This window comes from Pipistrellus hanaki (assembly GCF_964339955.1).
Source record: "Pipistrellus hanaki genome assembly, chromosome: 7".
Taxonomy (NCBI): Eukaryota; Metazoa; Chordata; class Mammalia; order Chiroptera; family Vespertilionidae; genus Pipistrellus; species Pipistrellus hanaki.
The window spans coordinates 61,621,606-61,638,876 of record NC_140509.1 but is presented as its reverse complement, the minus strand read 5'-3'; the positions used below and the strand labels follow the sequence as shown (position 1 = coordinate 61,638,876).

At 36.7% G+C, this 17,271-nt stretch overlaps 1 protein-coding gene across 6 annotated transcripts in view; it reads left to right on the top strand.

Annotated features, from left to right (window-relative positions):
- Nucleotides 1–17,271, top strand: part of UTRN (utrophin) — a gene marked incomplete at its 3' end in the record, with an annotated part of 411,728 nt that overhangs the window by 378,070 nt on the left and 16,387 nt on the right. For 5 of the 6 annotated variants that reach the window (XM_084889907.1, XM_084889908.1, XM_084889909.1 and 2 more), the window contains 4 exons: nucleotides 6,424–6,560; nucleotides 12,002–12,040; nucleotides 12,268–12,333; nucleotides 13,376–13,435. In XM_084889907.1, coding sequence (XP_084746033.1) covers nucleotides 6,424–6,560; nucleotides 12,002–12,040; nucleotides 12,268–12,333; nucleotides 13,376–13,435 — 302 coding nt within the window. Of the gene's footprint in view, nucleotides 1–6,423; nucleotides 6,565–12,001; nucleotides 12,041–12,267; nucleotides 12,334–13,375; nucleotides 13,436–17,271 lie in introns of those variants that run through there. The other variant, XM_084889910.1, reaches the window with a different exon arrangement.

Below are 17,271 nucleotides of genomic sequence, written 5' to 3'. Positions count from 1 at the left end.
TGGTGCATATTTTTTTCCTTGGCATTTGTGAGGGAGAGATTATATAGCCTCTGATGGAGATGATTGTAAGGAGAGATTATTGTCATGGGAGCATCAGGATTCACTAAAGGAGAAAGGTTGAAATTTCAGTTATGAACAAGATGTAGGGAAATCCTGTATAATAAAATGGTAATATGCAAATAGATCAAATGGCAGAACAACTGAACAACCAATCAAAGCATAATAGGCTAATGATATGCTAAGGCTGCTCAACCACTCTATGAAGTGCATTGACCACCAGGGGGCAGACAGTCGACTGGTTGACCAGTTGCTATGATTTGCACCAGGGGGCAATTGACCAGTCGCTATGACGTGCACTGACCAGCAGAGGGCAGATGCTCCAGTTTGTAGGTTAGCTTACTGCTGGGGTCTGGCTGATCGGCCAGACAAGTCCTGAAGCCCTATCATGGTCCCTCCCTGGCTAGCTAACCTCCCGTGTCCTTCCCCAGCCAACTGACTTTGATTGACCCCCATCAGATCTGGATGAGATGGGGCCAGACACACTCTGGAGCCTTCCCGTAGTCCCTCCCTGGCACAACCATGCACCAGTGGGGTACCTCAGCTTGGCTTGCACCCTCTCGCAATCTGGGACCTTTTGGGTTGGAGAGTTGGTTTCAGCCCATGCAGGGTTCATGGCTGGCAAGCACTGCTGTGGCTGCACCAGCCTCTCCTGATTGGACTAATTGGGCATGAATCTTCAGCAGGCACAGTGGGCCTGAATGAGCAGGAGTGGCAGGTAGGAGCTGCATGTGCCATTGGACTGCAGGTTTTACCCGATCCTTGCAGTCCACCCAAAGAGATCTCATCTGTGCACAAATTTGTGCACCTGGCCTCTAGTGTGTTCTTAAGTAGAACAGAGTCCATGCTAAACAGAAAGGTAAACAGACAAAGAATGTGTGTATCTGGTGAGAGCAATGGCCCAATCCATGTACAGAAAAGGAGAAATGGGGAAAGGCAGTAAAGTACTTCCCCATTGGTCAATACATATATCAGCAACTGAAGATCTGGTCAGCATAGGAAGGTGTTCTGAGAGACATGTTAGCTCATCTAGCTCAGGAAGGGTTGGCATATTTGCAAAATTTTATTGCCAGAAAGGTTAGCAACATCAGCCAGTTCCAGCATTCAAATTCTTGGTGTGGAATCATTGCAAAATTTGCTGCTTACATGCTTGCTTTGGATGGGACTAGTTTGTACTGAGAGTTTTGTTAAGATTTTACTGGGAAGAGGGAGGACGAGGAAAAAATGCTTCGATGGGAAACAGCTTATTAAGTCCACAACACCTAAGACAAAATTTGTATTGCATTTTTAAAGCAAATGAATTTAGTTTTAAAGCAAGAGTTTATAAGCATATTCTTGCTGGTATTAGCTAATATGTGGAGAAATAAACCAAATATGTTCAGGGTTTTCAGAACCTGTCAAAAAAAAAAAAAATCACAGGACTTTACTTAAAAAAAAATAATTTTTTTAAAGTGTAAAGCAAAATCACATCTTTAAAAAAAAAAAACCAAAACATAAACCTATATGTTGTTGGGAAGAAACAAACAAAAAACAAAGAAAAATTAGAAATAGTTGTGTTGTCGACTTCTGTCCACCCCTGCTAGCATCAGTGTATCATAAAACTATAAACATCAAATGTTAGGAAAATGCTGATTCATCCTTTGGAAAGCTCTACACTGAGTTGGTATAGTTTGTTTTTGGCAGTCTTGCTTCTTTAGATGAGACTTGAGATGTTTACCAATATGCTAAAAATGCAGCATCATTGCGATTTCTCTGACCTCAGCATCTAGAAGTGGTTTTTCAGCTCATGCCCACTTTTCACTATTTTCCCAGTAAGTTCAGTTCATTTAAAGTATGTCATTAGCTTTTAAGGAGCGGTTTGACCCAAATCCATTTTACGTTGACATTACCCCACTTATTTTTGATGCTTTGGTGATTCTGTTAATTAATGCGAATTTTTTAGTTTCACATTTTTCCATTAGAACTTGAAAAAGGCTCCGAGCTTATCCTAATGATTTTGTACTGTCCATGGAACTTATTATGCCTAAATTTGAACTTGTTAAAAATCAATGAAACTTAATTCAAAACTGAGTTGTTTTGCAATTTTTAAAAATAATTGGATTGTCTTTAAAATAAGTTCTATGATAATGAAATGTACTCCTTAATAGTATACATATACCACTTATAACTATTGACTTCTATGTTTAATAAGTCTTGCTAAAGAGGGTTCTATTCAACAATAATGTCTGCACTTATTCATGATCCAAATTATAATGTTTCATTATTCTATTCATATGCTAAATGACTGTCCTCTTATACAACCTTGATTTTCCTCTTTGAACTTCTTTGTTTTCCTTAAAACAAAGTTAAAAATATAATGATAAAAATATTTGTTAAGGAATTAGACAGTACTGCCCATCCTTAGTTACAAGTTGAACAACAACAACAACAAAAAAAAATGGGGCGAGATTTAAAATCAGTGCAGTTTTGTTTCTTTATTTGCAGTTCTTTTGGATGTTTTTCTTAAAATGCTAAGTATTGAGAAATTATGCCCATTAGTTTAATTGGCATCATTGTAATCTCCCACCCTCTTTTATATTTTGTTTTTTGTATGTTTGGTGAAGGGAGTCTTTTGAGTTGAAATAGTAAAACAATTTAAGAACCTACTTGGCTGTCTGTGATGGTTAGCATTTCTTAAGTGTAGATTTTTCTGCACCTTAGCCTTATTGCTCCATGTGATTTGCATTAATGAGAAAGAAAGGTTATATGTTCTTGAAGTTCAATAGTGTATAGGTGTCAGCATTTATGATAAGAATATACAGTTTGAAATATGAACAGGAATATAGACTAAGACACATGCATTTATACATAGACATACAAACACAAGCAAAAGATAGACTAAATTTTGCTCTATATGATGATTATATTTGTTCTCAACCAAGGAATAAAATGGAGGGAAATTTAAAATACTCCCAATCTTGGTTGGCAAAATAGAATTCAAGAAAAAATCATCAGACACCACCTTACACAAAGGAATTTTAGAGTTTTGGTAGATAGTTATATGGATTGACTTACTACAGGGTAGATTTCCTGATTCAGACACACTTTTAAAATATTCTATTCATTCATTTGTATTAGTCTGTGGGAAATAAGTAGAGAACTAGTTACTTATCATTATCTAAATAAATTTCATTACCATTTTACTATTACATAATGGCAGCATAGTGGAGAGAAGTCTAGGTGCTTTGATCTTCCAGGTCTGAAATATATTTAGCTAAAAAGTATATCGTGTGGAATTGGACTTACACTTTTGAATTATGTTTTTCCCAAACTGGAGGAGTCCATGTTGAATCCCAAATACAGATAAGCTAGAAGAACATTATGCCAATGAAAGAAGCCAATCATAAAAAAACCCACATATTGTATGGTTCCACTTATAAGAAATATCCAGAATATGCAAATCCATAGAAAGAAAAAGTAGATTTAGTGGTTGCCAAGGGACTGAGAGGAGGAGATAGTACATGAGAGGGAATGACTGCTAAAGGGTGCAGGTTTTCTTTCAGGATGATGAGAATGTTCTGGAATTCCATAGTGGTGATATTTACACAGTTATGTGAATATTAGAGGCATTCATGCACTGGCAGGGGTTTGGGTTGGGGGGTGGGGAAAGTCCCTCAGCCAGCACGTGGAAATTCGGCTCACAGTCCGGGACTCCTCGCTCCTTACTGCCGGCCTGCTCTTTGCTCCTGACGGCTGGGCTCACTCTTCCTTAGTGCTGCCATGGAGGCGGGAGAGGCTCCTGCCACCGCTGCTGCACTCGCCAGTTGTGAGCCTGGCCTTTGGCTGAATGGTCCTCCCCCAGTGGGAGCGCACTGACCACCGGGGGCAGCTCCTGTGTTGAGCATCTTCCCCCTGGTGGTCAGTGCACATCATAGTTACTGGTTGTTCTGGTCATTCCACCATAACCGTGCTTAGGCTTTTATTATATAGATACTAAAAAACACTGTATTGGACATTGCCCTGGCTGAGCCAGACTGGCAAAGCAGCCTACTACAGTGTGCATGTGGTCTTTTCTTCCCCACTTCCCTCACTCATGGGTTAGTTGAAAACCTGGATATGGCTTGAAAAACCACTGGCCTAAGCGATGAAAACCTTTATGCTGCCAGATGGAGATGGCCCAAGTAAAAGCTGGATCCCATTACCTTATTATTTCCCTGTTATTAACAGTATGTTAAGATCAGACATAGACATAAATTGGGTCATAAATGCTTATCCTTGCATCATGGGGCCTTATTTTTGCACTTCTAACATGAAAAGCTTTTTTTTTTTTTTAAGTATTCAGGGTAAATATATTCATAAACTTAATGATCTGCAGTTGTCTTAACCATTGTAAAAGGCCTAAATGCCCTTGAAGGTAGGTAAAATATCCTCCCAGGCTTTCTCCTCTGAAAACTCTTTACTCCCAACTATATTCTTCTTATTTCTCCTGTCCTGCCTGGTTAAATCTTAATAGCATCATCTCTGATACCAACCTTTTTTTCTTTACAGAGGGCTTTGCATTTCTTTTCATTAATGGCTTCTTTTCTATACTTTCTCACATTTAGGATTTATATCCAGAGAATGTTAGGCTATTATATAGTTTATTCTCAGAATTAGGAAAAGATTTGACATTGTGGATATGATGGAGGCCTAGTGATACTGCAGACTGTCCTTACTATACTTCTTTTCTTTTCAATAAAGTGAAAATTGATGAATTCTAGGTTAGGAATAACCTGGGCTTATTCATGTTTTCTCTGTGCTCTGTAAAACTAGAGAATCAAAAGTCCCCTTAACAGTTTACTAGAAGCAGGCATATTTAGGTAGAATAGGAACAGATAGGAAGTAATACAACTATTATTAGTTTTGACCCAGAATTTAGTTGTTTTAAAAAATAATTATGTATTTTTAAGCTTCTGCTTGCAAAATAGTTTTGGTAGTATCACATTTGAATCCTGGAAATGCTTGTCATGAAGGAAAAGATAGACTGGAGAGGATACAAGAAAAGGGATGGAGACAGCAGGTAGGGCAATGTATTTAGCACCCAGTTTGTTATTATAGGAAAGTTCTCTGGTTCTGTTTTGTAAAGAGATTAGAGTGAGGTCTATCTAGTTATTGATTGGACAGCCAATCAGGAGTCAGATAGTCAAGGCTGTAATTTAGTTCTGTGCATATAATACAAACATTTTAAATTCATCTTCAGAAGGACTGAATGAGGTTGATGTCTGTATGGCGTATCTACACTAATAAAAGAAGAAATGCTAATTGACCATACCTTTGCCATGCCTACAGCCAATCAGAGCAAGTATGCAAAGTAACCCAACAAAGATGGTGGTTAATTTGCATATGCTGAGGGAGGGAAGAGTGAAGACTGAAGACAGCATAGAAGGGAAAGTGGAAAGCAAGGCAGTTGCTGGAGGGAAACTGCATGCGACCAGAGCGGCAGGCAGCGGTGGGCACAGCGGGTCGGGGGTGGGGGCCGGGGCATGCAGTGGCGTTAGTGGCGCTCGCACATGGCCATGGAGACTGCGTGGCAGAGGCCGCGAGAGCCGTGGAGGGGGCAGGCAAGGCGAGCTGTGCGCCCTGGGGATCCCACCCGCCCCCGCCCCACCCTCCGCCGCAGCAAGAGAGATGGGGGAGCTGCAGAGGTGAGGGTGGTGGGAGGGAAGCCCACCGGAAGTCTTGCAGGAATCTTCCTGCAACGGGCCCCTAGTTGCAAATAAAAACTAGAATTGGTGATATTAAAAAACTGAATAAAAATTTAATCCGTGTCAAAATTATTTATGTTCCTATGGTTGGGAAAGGACAAGGAAACTGATAGTACCTTTTACAATATAGAAGAGAAGTGTGATGCTGCTTTTGGTCTCTTATTACTGCTTTCTCTTTTTCTGACTACAGTATGTACTAGCATGTTTGCAGTCGGTATAGGCTACATAGCTCAACCTTATTTCTGCACCTTAGTTAAAACCATATAATATCCATCATACTTCATCGTCCCGAACTGTTTAATAGTAAACTGAACCTTTTTTTACAAGGTAATCAGATAATAAAATTTCCAAAATTAATTTTACTTTTTGGCCCAATTTGTAAAATATTGGACAAATAAGCTAGCTTTGGTTTATTTTCAATAAGAAATAAAAAAAAATTATAAACTAATTGCTGGGTATATTTAATGATGAGCCGTGATTACCATGTGTTTTCATGACATTGTGTGTTATTCCAAACATACATAAAACTACTGAAACTATATAAAATTACTGATTTAATTGCATTAATTTACATATGGTCTATTTATTGTAGAAAGTTATCTTCCATTTTAATGAGATAAATGCAATTTTTTCAACCTCATAGACAACATCTGGGGAAGATGTACGCGACTTCACAAAGGTGCTGAAGAATAAATTCAGATCCAAGAAATACTTTGCCAAACATCCTCGAATTGGCTACCTGCCTGTTCAGACCGTTCTTGAAGGAGACAACTTGGAGACGTAAGTTTGATTTTAATATATGTACTATATCTGATAGTGTCATTTATTATGTTAGTGACACAAAAGAAATTGTTTGATACCAAAAACTATTTGTGTTTTGGTGAACTGTTCTATTTTAAAAGAGGTAACTTAAATTTAGAATCAATATTTATAACATGAATTTTTACTGTTTGCTTTTGACAGTGTCGCAGCTAAAATGTTGGGTTTCATTGTGCACTTGTTCCTATACTTTACAAATATGTGTTAATCTTTGCATTGGTTATCTCTTTTTCCTCTTCAAAAACTTAAAGCAAATTGTAATATTGTATATTCTTTAATTATTTTATTTATTTTCCATTTTCCCTTTTGGGGGAATGTTTTACTATTTCTTATAGTACGTTTCACACTTATTTTATATATTTTTAATATAAGTTTATTAACACTTATCTTTCTTTTTTTTAAAAATATTTTATTAATTTTTTACAGAGGAAAGGAGAGAGATAGAGAGTTAGAAGCATCGATCAGCTGCCTCCTGCACACCCCCTACTGGGGATGTGCCCGCAACCAAGGTACATGCCCTTGACCGGAATCAAACCCGGGACCTTCCAGTCCGCAGGCTGACGCTTTATCCACTGAGTCAAACCAATTTTGGCAACACTTATCTTTCTTTAGATACCTACCTATCTACTAAAATCTCATCAAAATCTAACATTACATTTCTAATTTCTTTTTACTTGAACATGACAGCAAAATGAAGTAGCTTTGAAGAATACATGATAGAGCCCTAGTGGATCTGTGGATAGAGCATCAGCCTGCAGATTGAAGGGTCCTAATTGTGATTCCGGTCTAGGGAATCATCATTGATGTTTCTGTCTTCCTCTCCCGCTCCTTTCCTCTTTGAAATAAAAATTTATTTTAAAAATAAACATATAGTACATGAGATAGACACAACTTCTTTAAATTTTAAAATTTGTGTATATAAGCATAAATGAAATAAAATTTCAATGTAACAAAATTACCATTGGATTTTAAAACAAAGAAAAATTATAACTTATAGCCTAAAATAAAAATAATTTTGAAAATGAGCCAGAACAAATGTAAGAAGTAATTTTAAATTACTAATTATATATAAAGATCAAAAATAGATATGATTTAAATCTTTGAATCTTTAGAATATTAGCTTAAATATACCTGCCAAAGCAAATATTTTTGTGTGTGCTTGAATGTTGGGGAAAATTAACCTTAATTGCTAATTATCACCAGAGTTCTTAGTCGTAAGGAATAGTGAGATTCTTGTTACAGAAGATGCCCTCTCAAATGACTATAAAACAAGCTGAGAAGTGTGAAGAGTAGAGTTCTTTACATTATACAGTAGAGAGGTATTAAAAGTGTTCCAAGTGTAATTTTTATGAAGCCAAACTTTGTTTAACCTTCAGCACTCATAGAGACATAATCTGAGAACAATAATGGTCCAGCGTATTATGACACTGCATGTCTCAAAGATGTCAAAATAGAGGGATAGACTGTTGGTCTGAATTTTTTTCCATATAAAGCTCTATGCATACATTTATGTGCAAATGTATTTTTTTTTAAATTTGTGAAACTGCTACGAAGTGGAAAAAAGACCACAGCCAAAGCATAGTGGGTGTCTTTATGCTGCTGTAGGTAATATTATGGGTGTACATATAGAAAGAAATATAATGTAACTGTATATATAAATAGATCAAAATGTCATGTACACATTTAAAACATATGAAAAAAATCAAACTTTTTGATACCTTTGCTTGATATCAAACTGTGTACAATTAGTCTATATGCCTCCAATACATTTTTTTGAACTACACTTTAGGACAAATTTTAATAAAAACAGTTATAGTTCAAGGAGAGCTGTTCAAATACTTAAATCCATGGAAAAGGTAGATTATTGGTCCTCTCTTCATTTTGTGGCTGTATTTTTGTCCTTTTCCTCATCAGGTGGTTTGATAATACATTCTTATTTATTTTAGTATATTTCTATATGCTTCCTATTAGTTGGGCAGACAAATAGATCTTTTATAGCCCTTTTAAGCAGTTTTGATAATTTTCCTTTCAGTGTCAACATAATTATTGGCATCCATCATTGTATTCTGAGTGACTCAGTTAAAGTAAAAAAGAACAGACAAGTTTGCCAATAATTTTGTGCTAGGGTTTTTGGCTGTAACTCTGAAAATGTTTCATTTCATCTAACATATATTTACCAGCATTTCCAGTGAGTGGAAAACAAGAGAAAGAAAATGCGTATAAGATTAAATCAGATGTCACAAGATGCATTTTGAAAAAGATTTATGAGCTACTGTTTAGAGTGGGCAGATTTTCTTTTTTTAATCCTGAAACATGTTCTTGTACTTACTTTAGTTCATTTTTCTGCTGAGCCCTTTCTAGTTCAAGGCCACTTAATCTTCTGGTGTAACAATTTATGTGAGTGGGTAGTAAAAAAGTTTGACTTCGTTTATTCTCCTATTTGTGGGAGGAGAACATAGGAGAAAAATCAGCGAAGTGGTAAATGTGTGGAAGTTATTTAGGAAGCTGATTAGAATGTTCTTCTTCATTTTCTTTTTCACTGCAAAATGTAATCTTACCCCCTACCCAGTAATTATACTTGCACGTGTGAAGAAGATTTACAGGGGGGAAAATGAGTTATTACTAAAAGAAGGTAAATAAACCCATGCTTAGGTATTTAATTTTATAGCTTTGCAAGATTTCTCATAACATCAATCAAAATAAGTGAGTAGAGCTTGATTAAAAAGTTACCATTGAATAAAAACATGAGAAACAAGTTAAAATAGTGCCAAAAATAATTTGAGAATTGTGAGAGATAATTATTAGGTAAAAAGTTAGGTTGGTTTCCCTACATTTTAAAGAATGTAGACACCTGTCCCTGATATTGGCTAAGGTGGAATAGACAAATTGCATGGGTTTTTAGATTCTTACTGTAGCAAGAACCAAGTCATAGTGTTAATTATGGTTGTGGGAGCACTGGCCTTGGCGAAAGTGACAGCTAAACTGAGACCTGAGTGATGAAAGGGCCAAACAGTCAGTGTTTGGTGTGGGTGGGAGTTAGAAAGGGAGAGTTTCCAGGCAAGTGAAATATTTTCAAAGGCCCAGAATCCAGATTGTTTTTTGAAAATGGGATGGGAAGCTGGGAATAGTGGCAAGAAATGAGAGAGGAGAAAGAAGCAGGAACCAGAAAATGAAGGGCCTTATAAGCCAGGCCAGGGTTTTTGGAGTTTATCCTGTGAGCAGTCAGGAACCATTGAAGGTTTGTATGTTAGAGAAGGAGGGGACCCCACTTACCTGTTCTGTGACAATGGATTTAAAAAGGCAAAAGACTCGAAGCAGAAGTAGTCTGTTCAGAATTAAATGCACTAAAAGAGCCACAAAGTTCTTCAAAGAAAATCTGGGTTCTATTTCATATATTGGTAAGTGTATTTAGTAGAGTCGGATTTCTTGCATATTAGTGTGTGATTAATCAGACCAATCTGTTCAGCCACTGCTCTGGAAGCAGGAGGGCTTTATTAAATCTAGGCTAACACACAGCTCGATCTTACTTTTAACCCCCTTTAACATAGATTCTAACTACACACTGAGAATATTGCCATTTCCCCCCTTCCAGAGTTAAATGAGAAATAAAATGAGTTATGTGTTGTTTCTACCAATCAAAATACTTTGAAGTCAATGAAGCACTAAGTTTCATTTTTTTTTAATCTTTACTTCTTTTCTTAGAAAATCTCTCAAGATATTAAAAAAAAAAAACACCACACTTTCTTTTGAGAAACTCTTCAGTTCTGCTCTCTGCCTCTGCCATTCTTATCTTAGTTCAATGAACCACTTTTGTGCACAGTGAATTAACTTCAGAAGAACCAGCCAAGCAGTTTTACAAAGCCTTTCCAAGTTCAATTAAGACTTTAAAAAAATATGTATTATTCTGGGTTTAAGCTCACAGTAAATGTTGTGATGCCCTTGAACTCTAGAAGTGATCTCTCAAGCAGTTACAGCTTTTTGGAGCATGCAGAGCAATCCATTCACCTGACATTTAACATCCCTAGTTCCGAGTTAATGAAACGTAGTGATGTAAAAAAGCTATTGAATAGTACAGTATTGTTTCATTGTTCTTGTATCTGTTTTATGCATGGATAATTAAGTCTACTTACGATAGAGATCAAATGACAAATACAGCTTGGATAAATGCATGTTTTTGAAAGTAGGTCCAAAGAGTCTTAGTTTTTTATCCCAATAAGATGACCTCCCATCCCTTTTTAGTCTTTGCTATTTAGACATCAACTTGTGCTTCCCAGAAGGAGTTATGATCATTAACTTTTTCTTAAGCATGTATGCATGATAGGTAAAGGAGAATAAAGTAGAACTGAAATAATTTCAACCTCCCTTCTTTGTTTCAGTCAACACTGGCTTTTCTAGGAGACTTTATTTAATCAATAGACAAGTGATTTTATTTATTTTAGATTTTTAAATATCTACATTTACAGTACTACCTCCCCTCTCTCACAAAAATTAAAATGAAAATGAAAAAAAATTAGGATTTGAGCTAGGTTTTAATTAGCATCAGTTGTTTTCAAAACGTCGTTCATGGAGACGAGGGGATTTCTAGGCAGCCCTTGTGAGGCATGGAGACGAGGGGATTTCTAGGCAGCCCTGTGAGGTTGGAGGGAACCCCTAAGCCTAAGGCCAGGAGTAATACTGAGTGATCTCACTCCAGACTCAAGCCCTGCTTTAAGCAGAACAAGTTTGTTTATCGGTTTTATAGACTGAACTTCTGGATAAAATTTTATATGAAGAAAGTACATAAAGATCTGAAAAAAAGTTATTTTCCGTTTTACTGACAATGTGAAATTTTTGGTGGGATATGAGGGGGATATCTGCATTACAGAGATATCTGCTTTACATCTTTTTTAAATGTATCTGTGAGATTCAGAGACTTGGTGTATGCTTGGATTTGAATGTTTATATTTAAAATTGTACACAGAATCAGAAAAGTCTTATTTTATTGCAACTCTGCCATCAATACATATAATAACGTCTTTGGGATTTAACTTTCCCATTCTGTTCAACTTGGTCAGAAGGGTAAACAAAAATGTGATTGCACCTTTCTTCAGTATATTATGGGATATTATCTTTAAAATTTGTTTAAAATTTTGGGCTATTTTGGAGCATCCTGTCTTTTCCTCCCCAATGAGAATATTTAAAGATGTGTTTGCTGTCCTGTAACAAATACCTGTAAGTGTCTGTGAAAAGGCCCCACAGGCTCTTAAATATCAGCAGCTTCTCTAGAATAAACAGTGAATTTTGTGTCTTGATCTCCCGAAGACAATTGAGAATGTTCCCCACCCCCACCTCCATGGCTTTTGTCTTAGCTTGCTTTAAAGTGTTTGTTCTGTTACTTTTGTTTCCCTCTCCCCTCTCTGCAGTCCTGTCACACTCATCAGTATGTGGCCAGAGACTTATGAGTGAGTATTTACAGCCCCATCTGTGGAGGAGGATGTTCTGATCAGTTTTGTTAGCATGGGGGTGATTACTAAACTCTCATTCTAAAATAATAGTTCTGCCTCCCGGGTAATAATCCTAGTGGTTTCTTTGCATGGCAAATTTATTATTTAATCAAGCTAACATTTCTAACCAGGAATATCTATCAATATGTGGGTATAAAACTGTTTATTTTCATCTTCCTTTATAGCCCTTCACAGTCTCCTCAGCTATTTCACGATGATACTCATTCAAGGATAGAACAGTATGCCACACGGTAAGAAACTTGATAGCAGCCCTCTGCTGCATTGCCTCCCAGAATGGATCTATGTCTGTATTAATCCCATACCTTTAATGTGCCTTGACTTAAGGAATGTTATTTTGTAGGAGCCATGGGGCTCTCATCTTCCATGTTATAATTTACACTTTACCAAATACCTGCTACACATTCTATATAAGGTAACTCAGTTGCATATGATTATTGAGCTCATGAGAACCCAAGCAGGATTTAGACAATGTAATGCAGTGTTGTTGAATGAACATGGGGATTGAAAGTGTTCTCATGAGATGGTGCACTGACTTACAATATGTAATTAACATATGCTAATGTTTTATTCCAGGGGCTTATTTTAAATTCCCCCCAAAATATTAAGAATAGACTGGTGTTGATGGTATGCAGAAACTTTCAAAAAACAGGTATACTAGGTATCTCCAGTGCTAGTAACTAGCAATGCCTAAAAAGATTAAGTCAAGCATCATAACAATAGTAACATTTGAACTGGGTCTTAGCCTAATAGAATTTCTGGGGAAAGCCAGAATTGGACTAACAGAAAAACATTCTCAAAAGCATTGAGCTGGGAAAGAACATGGCTTGTTTGAAGTACTTCAGGTAGAGAAAGGGTCAAGAATGAAGAGTAGATGGACAGAAACTGGGGTTCAATAATGTAGGGCCCATTTGCTAAGAGAGTTGGATGATGTGTTAGATAAAGAGGAGTCATGGAGAATCTTGAAACATGAACGGATCACAGATTTGTGTCAGAATGAAGATGGACTTGAGGGTCTGGGAGGAAAAGTAGGAGGCTTAGTCAATTAGCAGACTGTAGAACATGGTGTAAGATTAAGGCCTATAGGCCTTAAGACAGTGGTGATAGAAATGTAACTCAATGTTAGTTGTTTTAATGTCACAATCTTATTAGGGTATTTGGACCTCCTTGTATTTTGACTTTATCACAGTTTTAAAATGATTGGGGTTATACCTCCAGTTGACTATGCCCCATGATGTGGTCACTTTGCCTAACCTCCTTATTTTCATTTTTCAGACTGGCCCAAAGGAGCAATGGGTCTTTACTTACTGATAGCAGCTCTACCACAGGAAGTGTGTAAGTAAATCATGAAATCAGTACTATCCGGGTAGGCTAGTTCTTGTACTATGGCTGTCAAAAATCATCTTCACTGGTCCAGGCTCTGGATTTTGATCCCAATCAGAATTGATGTGTGGTTACAAATATGTCTACATAAATTTTATACTTTCAAGCCATGGTGGTATAAATTGGATATATTTATTTATTTATTTTAGTATAAATTAATGAATTCCTATTGAAAAAAACCCTGCATTTGGCAACTAATCTTCCTCAGGGAAAACAGATTATTTTATTAATTAATGCAGGTGCAGATAGTCATTCTACTTGTATGATATTTCTTGTTAACAAGTGTAATTTCACAGAATCTGTGCCCATCCTTCTGCTCACATTTCCTCCATAATCCCTGCCATTTAACAGCTATGACCACATGCCCTTGGTCATATACTCCCCACCATTCATTGAAAAGTGTTACCTCTTCTGCCAATAATTGATTAGCACACTAAGAAAAGGCTGGTTGACTTTAGAATACTTCTTATAAACCTTTCTAGGCAGATATTTTATTTGACATTGTTATTTGCTATTGTGCATTTGACCTTTTTAATTCTGAATGATGTCTAAAGGATTTCGTAGTGTTAAGTTTACCTGACTTACTCAGGTTCATTGCCTTTTGGATCTAATGGGAAGCTGTAAAGAACATTGTAGAACATAGTACTTAGATGTTTTATTCTAAGAAGAACCATAGAGTTGAACTACCTTAGGTACTTTAATATAGAAAGTTTCCCTATTAATATTTAAAAACTAGTTTTACTATCATTAAGCTGATAAATAAAAGTTCTCAGGAAATTTTTCAATTTTACATTCCAAAGGTTAGCATGTTAATACTTTACAGTAATACAGCAATGATTTATTTATACATTATTATTTATATACTTAGAGTTTACAACAATTCCCAAACAAGATAACACCATATTCATAATGCTTGTTTCATATTTAACTTAGTAGTATGTATTTTATATAAAATAGTTAAAAATATATTGAATATCTCCTCACTCAACAATTTCTACCAAAGTTGACAATACTTAAAGAATTCAAACCAAATTTAAATTCTTTAAAATATGTTTGTCACATCCCGTGAACACAATAAAGATAATGCTCAAATTTTGTACATCCTATCTGCAAATTAAAATCAACACTATTTATTTTTAAATTTAGCGCTAGCTGAGGAAAGAAAAAATAATTAAGCAATTAACAGCTGAATACAATTCAGTGTACTAACAATAGATGTATCAACTCATTCATCCATCCAACAAAATACTTATTATATACCTACTGTGCACTGGTGTGCTGGAACCCACTGTGAGAGCAAGTTGTTAATTTTTAAGAAGTTTAAAGCTGTTTCTCAAAGAGAGCCATTATTTAAAATTATTGTATACATGAGGCCTGATGCACAAAATTTGTGCAAAAGTAGGCCTTTCCTCTGGCTGCCAGCACTGGCTTCCCTCTGGCACCCAAGACCCAGGCTTCATCTGGAATGATGTCTGGAAGGACATCCAGTCTAATTAGCATATTACCCTTTTATTATTAAGATACTCTTACAACTAAATAGATAAGATTAAAATAGAAACAGAGGTAATACTCACCATGCCCTACTTATTTTATTTTATTACAAATGTATGTTATTGGGGTATGAAGGTATGAAGGTTTAGGAACTAAGCGGGGTAGTTTTTTGTATTTGTCAGATGGTATATATCTCTAAATATTTTCCCAGCTTCCCAGTCAGGGAAGTCATTAGCGTAATTGGCTGTGATGAAAGTATTTAAATAAAAAAAAATTGAAAATCCCAGGTCTTTTTCTTTTTCCTTTAGAAAACCTGATGTTAGACAGTTACCAGCACACCACTGCCATGTACCCAGGGCTATAAAGGTCTGCAGACATAGATAGGGTGTCTTCATAAATCTTACATGCTAGACAGAAGGCAGATAAGTGTTCCTATAAGGGAAGAGCATGGTGAGGGCGTTTGTGGTAGAGAGAATAATGTCCCCCAAAAGAAGCCCACATCCTAATCCCCAAATTCTCTGAATATGTCACTTTATATGGCAAAAGGAACTTTGCATATATGATTAAGTTAAGGATCTTAAAATGGGGAGATTATCTTAGATTATTTGGGTGGACCCAATGTAATCACCAGGGTCCTTATTAGAGGAAGGAAAGTCAGAGTTCGAGAAGGAGATATAATCATGAAAGCAAAACAGAGCTATAGAGAGATTTGCAGATTTTAACTCTGCTGGCTTCCTCTTGGCACTGGAAAAGCGAGGGGACAAATTCTTCCTGATAGGTAAGATTAAGTTAATAGCGCAAAAACGATATAAACCACTAAAGAGAAATTGTTTCTCAGTCACTGGTGCATTCTTAATGCATATGTCAATACATCTTATTTTGATAAAGCTGGTTTTAGAAGGCCTTTGCTCTTCCACAATTTGGATTACTGAGTAAACTAGGGTTCTTTTGCTGTGGACATATGAGGGTGCAGCCATTCAGGTGAGAATACTAAAAAGGGCTCTGGATCAATAAGCCCTACTCTGTACCTAACACCCCAGTGATTTGACTTACCAGTGGTCACCCTTTCTTCTTCAAATGTTTATTTACTTATTTAAGTATTTCCATTTTAATTGTTATCGTTGACTTGGCAAGACAAGTGTTACTACAATAAATACCTTTTCTCTCAATGGATAAAGACTTACAATGAGGATGGTTCTTACCCTTTTTGGACTGATGGTGTGTCTCAGGATTTTTGGAGGAAGGTTTAGGAACTAAGCATCACTATTTCTCTGGCTCTCCAGCTTGTTTCCCATCAATAATCTAGCATCTTGGATCATAGGATGTAGGAAGAAGTGTTAGCTGCTTTTGACAAGATGCTGTGCTAGTCTTTCTTTGCTTTTAGCTTGGATCAAAGTTTATGTGTCTCCCAGGACATTTTTGTAATAGCAAGAAGTAAACAATATACTCTAACACTCTGGCCTTCTCCTGGAAATTTCCTAAAGCTTCAGCATTTGTAGGGTCATGATATAATCCCAAGAGACAATAGATGTCAGTTTTTAGTACCACTAAACAGTCTGCCAGTTTCTGAACAAGGAAGGGGCAGTGCTTCTCAGGGAAGCATTAGCCCTTCTGCTTCATGCTTGGGTCTGTCTTGAGGCAACCAGTGTGAAACTATCAGCAATTTTTTATTGTTTTCTTGGGAAAGATGAAAAGTGCCTTGAGTAAAAAATGGTATGAGTTAATATATATAAATGCTTTTTAGAATTGTTCTCTTTCTCAAATCCTTCACCTTTCCCCAAAGCCCTCTTGAGTTGGGATTTTTGTCATTCCAAGCTGAGTCATAAAAATACTATTAGGTTTCTCTTAAGTAATAATGGTGATGATGCAAAAACAACCACCACTTCCTCCTTAATAGAGCATACTAAGAGCCAGGCACTGTTCTAAGCATTTTGACCATCTCTGGTTATTTAATCCTCACAGAAACCTTTGAGATGATACTCTTGTTCTTGTTACCATCATTTTACAGATGAATAAATTGAGGCCCTGAGATGTTAAGGAGCTTGCCCAGGATCTCACAGTCAGTGAGTGGTAGAGCTGGGATTCAGACCCAGGCAGTCTGGCTCCAGGCTTAGGCACCCATGCCTTGACTACCCCTAACCACTTAACTGTCTTAGCTGCTTTGGGAGGAGATGGCTTCCAGATGGGGATGGGAGGGCATCAGAGCATCTGAAGATCCATCCAGTTTTCTGGCTGTTATCATTGTTCTTGTTCCAATCCCATTGCTCATTCATGACCCAGCTTCACAGACAAAGCTT